The 10,803-nt window shown below is 54.5% G+C and overlaps 1 protein-coding gene across 1 annotated transcript; it reads left to right on the top strand.

Moving 5' to 3' along the window:
- The first annotated feature begins 835 nt into the window (after positions 1–835).
- On the top strand, positions 836–10,509 carry ZP1 (zona pellucida glycoprotein 1). The gene is given in 14 exon segments (XM_049713422.1): positions 836–896; positions 1,453–1,504; positions 2,234–2,316; positions 2,319–2,378; positions 2,858–3,065; positions 3,126–3,200; positions 4,839–4,913; positions 4,915–4,982; positions 5,062–5,251; positions 5,311–5,328; positions 5,330–5,445; positions 7,410–7,527; positions 7,606–7,706; positions 7,970–10,509. Coding segments are annotated over 14 exon segments (1,380 nt in total). The 3' UTR covers positions 8,125–10,509.
- Positions 10,510–10,803: the final 294 nt, after the last annotated feature.

Here is a 10,803-nt window from a genome sequence, read left to right as displayed (position 1 = left end):
CAAGGTTGAATCCCTGATTTTGATCTTTTAACTGTGGTTGCTTGTTTTTTAAGAAATACACACAGCAGTGTTCAGAGTCAGTCACGTCTGCAACCAGCTCTCTCACGCTATAATGGAAGAAATTGCGTATGTGTGTGCGCGCGTACATACAATCAGAGAGAAGGTGAGCGCTGAAACAAATGTAAAAAGAAGTTAACAGTGAACGTTTGAGGAATCTGGGTGAAGGATATATGGAACTTCTTTTCAGTAAGAATGGAAGTATTTCAAAATAAAAAGTTGAAAACCTCCCATCGTCCCGCAAGAAGGTCACCTCACCAGCCCCTGCCCCCCTCCGGCCACATCTCCTCCCCTTCCCAGCCCAGCTTAAGTCCGATGTTTCCCCACCTCTCTATGCCCTGTCCTCCCCACCCCCCAAATCCCCTCCGCTTTGGCACAATACCGCTCCCCCCGACGGCAGCCCCTGTGCCCACTGGCGCCTCTGCTTCTGCTCAGGCAGCCTTCCCTCCAGAAACTGCCCTGCCTCTGGGTTCGCAGGCTCTACCTGCTCTGCTCCCAGGGCCCTTAACGCACGGAGCTTGCCCCACCTCGGCGCTAACCGCAGTAAAAGTTGATCACTACCAAGTGTTCAGTCATTGTCACAAAGGACTTATCACCCCCAGTATTTGTCTCTTTCAGTCTCCCGTCACCCTGCGAGGTAAGCAATATCAACCCCAATCCACAAACGGGAAACCGAAGCTCAGAAAAATGATGTGTCCCAGGTCACAGCCAGAAAGTGACCTGGGGGCTGGACTGGAACCAGATTCGAACTACCAGGCCACATGCTCTCCCCGCTGCTATGAATTATAACGACCTGTGGGGACTAACGCTGGCTGAGCTGGGCTCCTCCAGACCCTGCGGTAAGGCTTCCAGGAGATGAGGACTGAGGACGGGGCCAGCCCCTCCCTCGGAGGACGGCCCCTGATGAGCTAATACAAGCAAGGCTTGGGACTCTGCTGGGCGCGGGGGAAGCGCCCCTGTCTGTGAACCAGGCTGGTTGTTGTTAATAGACTTTATTTCTTAGAACTGTCCCAGATTTACAGAAAACCTGAGAAGATAGCACAGAGAGTTCCCATATACCCCACACAGCTCCCCCTGTAATTAACATCTCACGTTAGGATGGTACATTTATTACAATTAATGAACCAATGTTGACACATTGTTATAACTAAAGTCCATTTCCTTAGCTTTCACCTAAGGTCCTTTTCTGTTTTAGGATCCCAGCCAGGAGGCCACATTATCTAATTGTCTGTTCTCGTTGTTTGTTATGGGCCCTTAATCCCGCAGGAGACCTCTAGGAGGTACTTCTTCTCCTGAGTTGGGAGTCTTCTCAGCAGAGTCCAACGGCCTCTGGCTTCCCCCTTCAGCATCCGTGACTCCTTCCCTCCATCCCTGTCTCCCCTCCCCCCATTCCAGATGAATTTGGGAACCCGTCTGAGGTGAACAGCTGCTCCATCTGTCATCACGGGTGACCGCCGAGCCCCAGGGGCCCGCGGTCTTTTTCTGCCAATTACAAAGACTGCCATGTGCTGGAGAAGGTAGGGATCTCACCGCTCTGGGGGAGACCCCCGGCTGGGAACCAGCTTGCCCTAACACAGTGTCAGGCTAGAGAGGCCCCTCCAGGACCAGGGACACATCGGAAGCCAAGGCCACTCAGCGGGCTGGTGGGTGAGGAAGGCTAAGTCCTGGGCACTGATCCTTCCTCTGCCCAGATGCTGCTCCCGTCGCCCTCTCTCCTGTAGGATGGGCGCTCCCACCTGAGGGTGTTCGTGGAAGCTGTGCAGCCCAGTGGTCACTCTGATCATCTGTCCCAAACCTGATCACACCTGGACTCTAGACTCCCACCTGGCACCACCCACCACATTCTCACTTCCTGCCCCTCATCCGCATCCCCTCCGCCCTACCCCAGAGGACAGCTTAGCCCATTTAACCCCTGCCTCACGGTCCCTGGACCCACCCACCCCACCCTAGCTCGACCCCAGCGGGGCACCTTGGAACACGGTGGGGAGCCGCTGACAAGCCAGCTTACGGAGGTACGGAGGAGTCCTCCATGTGCGCACACTCTGTCAGGAGACTTCCTGAGGATCGGGGGAACTGACAGCCCTTTTCTGGGCTCTACGAGGCCACTGCCCTCCATTCTCTGGAGGTCTGCAGCCCATGTGGCTCCTTCTCATGTCCTCACCGTGCTTGTCCCCAGCCCTAGGTACCCTCTGACTCAGGAACAGTGCCAGGTGGCCTCCAGGCACATCCCCCGCAGAGTGAGAAGAAGTTCAAAGGAAGCCCATCAGCTGGCTGCTGTCATGACAACACCAGAAAGGGTCCCTGTTACTATGGCAACACAGGTGCCACTTTCCAAACCAAGCAAGGCCCTTGTCCCCTGAATGCTGAAGGAATAGGAGGGCTTCCTCCCCCACCCCACTCACCAGTGATGAAACTGCTCCACGCCCCGTTCCCAGGAGAGCCTGGCCCCCAGAATGGACCGCAGAAGAGATCTTTAGACGTGGTGACCACCTGCCCCAGCCTGATAACAGTTAATCTGTCTTTACATGTCCCCCTACCCGTAGATCTAGAACATTCCAGCGTGGATGATAAATTAAATGGTGACCCTACTTTTAGAGGGTAGTTTGCCTGTCTGTTGCCTGCATGAGAAAGTTTGGTCTGTGAAGGCTTTGCTGGAGATACCACTGCAAGAAAGGGCAGTGAGAGAAGCCAGGTCAGCCCTCAAATGCTGACGGTCGCCCAGGCCCTCCCCACACCGTGTTTATGATGAACCCTGAACCCCAAGGCACTGACCCTCCTCTTTGATCTGCCTTCGTCCCAGTGACTGTCCAGTGCTTCAGAAACAGTCACTTCGTCCTGGTGGTGTCCCGCGAAACAGCCTTGGTGTGCAGGACACTAATCAATGTCCAACTGGTCTGTACCGCCCCCCAGCTGCTCCCCAACCAGGAGGCGGGATCCTCCGTGGTCTCCACGGCTGGCCCTCTCACCTGCTGTGACACCACAGTCCAGGTAGAGTGGGGGCCACACTGGTGCCCATGACCACCCCCTGGGAGGGCCTCGCCCAGCTGTCTCTTCCTACAGGTGGACAGCATCCAGCAGAACCAGTTGGTGTCCAACATCGGCATCTGGATGGGGCCACACGGTTCCATCGTGTGGGACGGTGCCTTCCTCACACAGGCTGGGCCGCGGGCTTGGGTGTGAAGGGAGCACAGGCTTTGGAGCCATCTGGGGTCACGGCCAAGCTCTGCCATCACCCACGGTGTGACCTCGGATGAGCTGCTTACCTCTTCCCAGCACCACCGGCCCCCCAGGCCGGGGCAACGCCTCTCAACCAGAGCTGATGTGAGCATGAGACCGGGCCTGCCCACGCCTGGCAGGCGGAAGCCACAGCCGGGCCTGAGAGGGCCGGAGTCCTCGAGAGCCCTCACCTTTATCCCTCCAGGAACTGAGCTGAGAAACCAAGCCTCACAAGCTGAAAAGTCCCCTTCCAGGTCCCAGGAAGAAGCCAAGGCTGTGCCTGACCGTTGCCACCTCCTGACCTCAGAGGTTACAAAGCCGCAGATGAGGCAGGAGATAGCTGGGGCTGAAGCCCTGAGGGTACGGGGTGGGGTGGGGCAGAGCTGAGGGAGAACCCCTCACTGAAAGGGGCCACCGGCACCTGCTGACTCAGGTGGCAAAATGAGCCAGGAACCCAGGATGCCAGGGGGTAACCCCTGAGCACATCTGAGCTTGTCACACCTGTCTCTGAACCCCAGGCGCCAGGCGCCAACCTCAGCCTGAACTAATATGGTAACCACGGGGTGTAGGAATTCTGTGCTTGGCACTGAATGGGTTTCCAGATGTCTTTTTTTCCCACCCTTCCTGCCATGAGGGCTGGGGCAGGCTGCTGGTGTCAGGGTTCAAATATCTTTTCCTTTAAAATGTTATGTATTCCCAGGGGGACCGGGGACAAATCTGTCATGCTTTGGACATCAGGATTTAAAAGCTACGGGAGCTAGGCAGAATTCATCACAGAAGGGAAGCGTAAGGGGAAACAGCTGTAGGCCATCAGGAATGAGCTGGAGGTCCCCGCAGAGGAAAGGCCTTCCGGTCGGGGTGGAATCACTCGTGTGTACTGACACCTTCTTTGTGCCAGGCCCTGGTCTCCATTGGTAGGACGTCCTCCCCAAGGGCACTGGCCCAGGCCCGAACCCAGGGCTCTGCCACAAGTAGAAGTGAAGGTCGAGCGCTCAGGAGCTGGGGTAGGGTGGGTCAGCTCTTCTTGAAGAACATCTCCGGGTGCCGGCGTGCCCCTACCCCCACCAGGTGTGTGCAGTGCCACGCAGGCCAGCCAGGCGCACGGGACCCAGTGGCAGACCCGCCACAACTGCAAGGACAAGGATGACCCCAGCGCGCTATCTCGTGACCTCACTTGATCCTTAAGCACAGCCTTTGGAGGGACGGGGTCAGCGCCATTGTGCAAATGAAGAAATTGAGGCTTAGGTTAACCGGCCAGTAAATGCTGATAAGATTCAAACCCGGGTCTGTGAGATAACAGAGCTTTCAGAACAGGGTGGGCATCTGTCAGCCCCATGGGGCTCCAGCCTTTCCATCTAGAAGATGGCCTGGCACAGCAGGCTCGATCTGCCCCGAGAAGACAAGACGTGGTGGGCAGAGGACGGGCAACGATGCACATCACCCAGGTGGTTGCAGGTAGCACCCATCCGCCCCCTGGACCAAGCCTCGTATGTCGCATCCACACAGTACAGTAATCTGGATGCGCTGATTCTGTGTCTTCTCTCCTCCATCCTCTCCACCTGGGACTTCAGGCTTCACATCCACTGTGTCTTCAATGCCAGTGACTTCGTGCCCCTCCAGGCGTCCCTCTTTCCTCCCCCATCCAGCCACTGTGACCCAGTATGGCCCCCTGAGGCTTCAGCTGCAGATCGACAAGGGAAAAGGGTACGGTGTCCCTGTGCTTTCTCTACCCACCCCCACTTCCCAGACATACAGCCAACCGAAGCTCATGAGCCCCTCTCCCTGCAGACAAGGCTTTTAGTTCCTACCACAGGGAGGGGGACCACCCCACTGTGGGGCTGCTTCAAGAGTCTGACCCCATGGAGGTCTGGCTCCTGCAGAGGACAGACCCCATGCTGGTCTTGGTGCTGCATCTGCACTGGGCCGCTCCCAGCGCCAACCCCTTCCAGTATCCTCAGTGGCCCATCCAGTCAGGTGAGTGGCGGTGGTGCTGGATCTGCCCCTCCCCTCCCCCTCCTTGACTTCTCTCCTCCCCAGGTGTCCTTTCGGTGACAGCTCAGGACCTGAATGACGGCCTTGGAAGGGTAGCTCTGCCCTTCCACTCTCACTACCAGTGCTTCACCGTCGCCACCTTCGCCCCACTGGACACTGGCTCCTGGAGGGCCCGCAGGGGACCACTCAGAAGCATGTGTTCCTCCTGCCTGCTCCCCGTCTGCTAAGCGGGGATGAGCGGGTCACTGAATCCCTCCAGCCCCCTGCGAGCTAATGCGGACAAAGGTCCCCGGACGGGGCTTGGTCTTCCTGAGTGCTGTGCAGGGCAGTGAGCCCCGACCTGCAAACCACTCCAGAGGGAGGAAGGAAAGTGCCGGATCGTGAAGGCAATCAACCCTAACCTGAGCCGGGCATGGTGCTCCAGAGTGGCCTCACTTCTGACTCTAGAAATGATGTGTTCAGCATAATTCTGCTTTGAATTTTATTTTAATTCATTAGCTTTCTTTTTGGCCACGTTGGCTCTTCGTTGCTGCGTGCGGGCTTCTCACTGCGGTGGCTTCTCTTGTTGCGGAGCTCGGGCTCTAGGCACGTGGGATTCAGTAGTTGTGGCATGCAGTCTCAGCAGTTGTGGCTCGCGGGCTCTAGAGTACAGGCTCAGTTGTGGTGCACGGGCTTAGTTGCTCCGCGGCATGTGGGATCTTCCCGGACCAGGGTTTGAACCCATGTCCCCTGCACTGGCAGGCGGATTCTCAGCCACTGCGCTACCAGGGAAGTCCCTCTGCTTTGAATTTTTATAACTCAGCTTCTGCGGAAGGTAAGTATGGATACATTTAGGATCGTCTACATATTCTATAAATGGCACCATAGGCCACACACTACTGTTTAACTGTCGTTCTACTGAACAATATAAATCTTTCACCTTAATATAGACAAATGTCTCTCTATATATATTTTTAAAATATTTCCCAGTCTTTTTTTTTTTAATTTATTTTTATATTTATTTTTTGACCGTGTTGGGTCTTCGTTTCTGTGCGAGGGCTTTCTCTAGTTGTGGCAAGCGGGGGCCACTCTTCATTGCAGTGCGCGGGCCTCTCACTATCGCGGCCTCTCTTGTTGCGGAGCACAGGCTGCAGACGCGCAGGCTCAGTAGTTGTGGCTCACGGGCCCAGTTGGTCCGCAGCAAGTGGGATCTTCCCAGACCAGGGCTCGAACCTGTGTCCCCTGCATTGGCAGGCAGATTCTCAACCACTGCGCCACCAGGGAAGCCCTCTATATATTTTAAATAGATGCATGACATTCCATCAGATGTAGACAGATGTCACTGGTTAGCACCTGGGAGGGTAGCTGAATAACCAGCTCAGCTGCGTGCCTCTTCCTGAGCCAAGAGACCCCCGCCTGCTGGATGAAGGGGTACCTGTTGGTTACGCTGCTGGGTGCCGGTTCAGGTCAGTTCCTCCTGCTTCTACTCCTTTATTTATTTATTTATTTTGGCTGCGCCAGGCCTTAGTTGCGGCACGCAGGATCTTCACTGCGGCACGCATGCTGGATCTATTTCCCCGACCAGGGATCAAACCCGGCCCCCCTGCACTAGGAGTGTGGAGTCTTACCCACTGGACCACCAGGGAAGTCCCTGCTTCTACACCTTTTGGGAGCTGCCCGTGGCTTTGTGTTTCTGGAAGCCATGGTAACCCGCCCCCCCAACCCTGCCCCCCAGTCATTGGTCATTGAGGGCCAGGAAGAGAGGGCGCTAGACATCTGCTGTCCTGCTGCCCAGTTAACACCACGTCCTCGGAATCCCCTCTCCCCATCTGTCGGGTGGCAAAGGGAGCAAGTCGGCCCTCCCAGGGGGACTCTGAAGGCCGGGGCCAGGGCTCTACACGGCAGAGCGGTTCCCTCCCGCAGGGTCCAGTACTGCAGACGTGAGCCATCCAGAACGAGGGAGGCACAGATTCCAAATTGGGAAGCAGCACCTATGACTCTGTAACTCGTGGGGCTTGGGCTGGTCAGCATGCCCAGATCTCTTCCCTCCTGCCTGGCCGGCAGCAGTGTGGACCTGGGCTGGGTTCCAGACGCCATGTCCCTGCCTCAGTGCTTCGTGCCCAGGGCTCTAAGCCAGCCCCATGCCTTGATCTTATCCTCATCCCGCCAGGTTTACTTCCTTTGCGGCACCTCTGCCTGCTGCCCCTCAGGGCTAAAGACTTACTCGACCACATGTAGCTCTGGGGCTGCAGGTCAGTCCAGGGTGGAGGACAAAATAGGGGGGTTCTTTGTTCTTTCATGTCTGCAGGCCTGTTCCTGGCTTCTGAGCCACGTGGGGAGCAGGACGGCAGTGAGCCTCAGGTCACCACAATGACATTGCCAGGCCCAGAGCATGGTGAGCTCTCCCAGGCCACTGGGCTTTGAGGATTCCTACAGGTGGGAGTCTACGCTGGGGCCTGCAGGTATGAGGCTGTGGGCAGGCCCCTCAGGTCTTGGCCCTCCAGGGTGCGCTGACAAAATGGGGAAGCTCTGGCTATCGTGAGGGCAGGAGATGGTGTAACTGAATTCATTGGGGAACTAAGCGAAGCTAGCCGGGGTCCACCTCATCTGCAAAAGGGCAGCTTCAGCTCTGCCCAGTGTGATTACCAAGGGCTGGGGTTTGGGGAGAGAGTTGGAGGGGCCCTTGCCCAGCCCTGCCATCCTTCAGATCCCTTTTGTCTGGCAGGTTCCACCATGAGCTGCAACCCAAGACCTCGCCTCTGGGGAATTCTTTTGCTGTTGGCTGTTGCCCTGGTCCGAGGGGTTGGCGTCTTTGTGGACCTGAGCCAGGCCAAGCCCAGAAGCTCCTGGAAGGCAACAGAAGGTGAACAGGCTGAATAGACCCTTGTTTCAAGCCTAGTGAAAGCAGGTGTGGAAAAGCTACTTGTGGTGACTAGACAGAATCATTCTCAGCTTAGACACTTGCGCTTCAGAGTCAGCTCTGTCCTTCTAGAATCGCGGCCTCTATTATTGGGTAGCGTCCAATGCCTCGCAGGACTGAATTTAGGAGACTTGGCCTCTCCGCAAGGAAAGGCAGCGTTCCAGGCAGAGAAAGCAGGACGAGAAGGTAGGGGGAGGTCAACTCACGGCAGAGTCAGAGAACAGCAGTAGCTGGGAATCGGGAGCCTGGCGGGGCTAATGGCGGGTGAGGGCTTGTCACCTTCTCACAGCCACAGGAGTTCTGACTGGGCGTCCTCGAAGCATGCCACTCGGTTGCCATCGTGGATGAGGGAATCCAGAGCTCCCGGGGCCGAAAGAACTAACCTTGACTTGAACAAGCTCCTCCCAGGCCCCCTCGAGCCTCCCAGCCTCCCATAGAGGATGCTGGCTACTCCTCCCCTCACCAGCCCCCCTTCCCACTCACTTGGCCCCTGGGACTGGTCCACACAGGGGTGGTCGGCACAGGCTGAACGGCAGCCTGTTGGCCCTGATGCTGCCTGATGCCATAGTGGGCACGGCTGCCAGACAGGTCAGTACCAGTGCTGGCTGTGCTGCCGACCGTCTGCTCGTGTATGACACGGACCTTCATCTCTGACTTGTTGGTCTGGAAAGGTCTTTGCTGCCATGTAGAGCTTCTAGGGTGGGAAAGGTAACCCAACCTAGGCGGAATGGGCTGGGTTCAGCTGGCTGCTGGAGAATCTGGTGGGGAAGTGAAACTTGGTTTCAGATACCTCTCTGGCCTTTGGTAGGGCGTGAGTTAGAGAAGTGGCGTAAAGGGAACCGCAGTGCTTGAGTCAGGCCCGTGGCCTTGACACCATGCAGGCACTCTCCAGCCCTGGCCAGCTCCATCTTTTCTGTTTTCAGGATACTGGTCGAATACAAGCCAGGCTATTTGATTATAACCCTGGCTCTGCCTCTTACTAGCTGTGTGATATTGAGTTATTGAACTCTTCTGGACCTCGGTTTCCGCATCTGTAAAATGGGAATAATACCTATCCCCATAGGGGTGTTGGATAAAATGAATTAATAGATAAGAATCCTTAGAATAGTACATAACAGCCAACATTTACTGAGTACTATTAACTACCAGAATTTCTCCTCCTCCTGCCCCAAAACTAATGCTTACCTAAATTTTTTTTTTTCTTCCCCATATGAGGACAAGCTTATAGCTCAGGATGAGGAGGGGCTGGGGAAGCAGCTGCCTTAGGCTCTTCTAGCAGAATAGAGCACTTAGGCAGGAAGATCCAGACACTTGCTATGGAAGTTAGTTAAGGAACTCCCCTAGCTGGGACTGTTTCCCCATCTGTGACTAGGGATGACTTGTTCTGTCCAACCTCCTGGCTTGTACAGGGCCTACGGGATATACTTTTCAGGGCTAGTGCAAAATAAGTGAGGATTCTCAGCTTGGATGTTATTTGGAGGAGCCAGGCCGACAGGCTCTGAGGGGTCAGGGATTCAGTTCCATCCAGGGCCAACTCTTCTTACCATTGCCTTCATTGCACGAGCTCATGGTGAGCGTTTAAACAGCACGGAGGGGTGGTTCTGGGAACGGCATCGATGCTGTGTTTAAACCAAGCATGAGTCTATAGATGCCAACTGGAATCACATCACGTAACCAACTTTTCTCTTTAACTTTTTTTTTCATGTGAAGGTAGACATCTTGTGTCCTTACCTATTACTTGTAACAGCTGCATTCTCCTTCGTATCATGGTTGAACTATATATTTGATCTCCTTTTTTAAAAACAATGTTTTTTTATTAAAAACAATTAAAAAATTTTTTTGACCGGGCCACATAGCTTGCAGGATCTTAGTTCCCTGACCAGGCATTGAACCTGCGCCAGGGCAGTGAAAGCAGCAAATCCTACGCACTAGACCACCAGGGAACTTCCTGATCTTCGAATACAATTATGTAAGCGTGTAATTCTTCGTATACCATTTTCTCAGAAGAAATTCTTAGAACTGCTGGGTTGAAAGCTACGCCCCTCTTGACCGTAGGGCTCTGGGAACGTACGGGTGCCTGTTCCCCACACTCTTGCCACCACAGGTCAGTAGCGTTCTACGGCTTTGCCTATCGGAGCATCACTGGGTAAACAGCATTGCTGATTTAACATGGACCTCTTTGATTAGACGCCAAGCATCTTTATAGCCGCTTATACCTTATAAATTGCCTCTTTGTGTCTCTTATCTATTCTCCTGAGTTTGTTTCCTTGTCTGTAAAGAGCTTTCACACGTCAAGGGGTGGATATCCTCATGTTTCAAGTTTTCCACTGAGTTGGCCATTGGTTTTTCTTCATGGGGTCCTTCCATCCTGCTGTTTGAAAGGATTGTGTAATGATGAATATTATGTCCGTCCTATTTTTATCTTTAAATGTAGCAAAGACCTTCCCTACCCTATATGCTCATAAAAGTATCCATTAACTTTTTGTAAAAAGTTAATGCAGGTGTTTTTCTCCTGCTGTTGCATGTATACAGGCTCATGATTTTGATAGGTAACTTCGGCAAACGCTATTTCCATTGTACATAGATTTCTGTCAACACTTCCACGTCAAAGGGTCCTGTTTACAGAAACAAATGTACAA

Source organism: Orcinus orca, chromosome 8, assembly GCF_937001465.1.
Source record: "Orcinus orca chromosome 8, mOrcOrc1.1, whole genome shotgun sequence".
Taxonomy (NCBI): domain Eukaryota; kingdom Metazoa; phylum Chordata; class Mammalia; order Artiodactyla; family Delphinidae; genus Orcinus; species Orcinus orca.
Note: the sequence above shows the minus strand (reverse complement) of the source record. Positions and strands in the feature narration are given on the sequence as shown.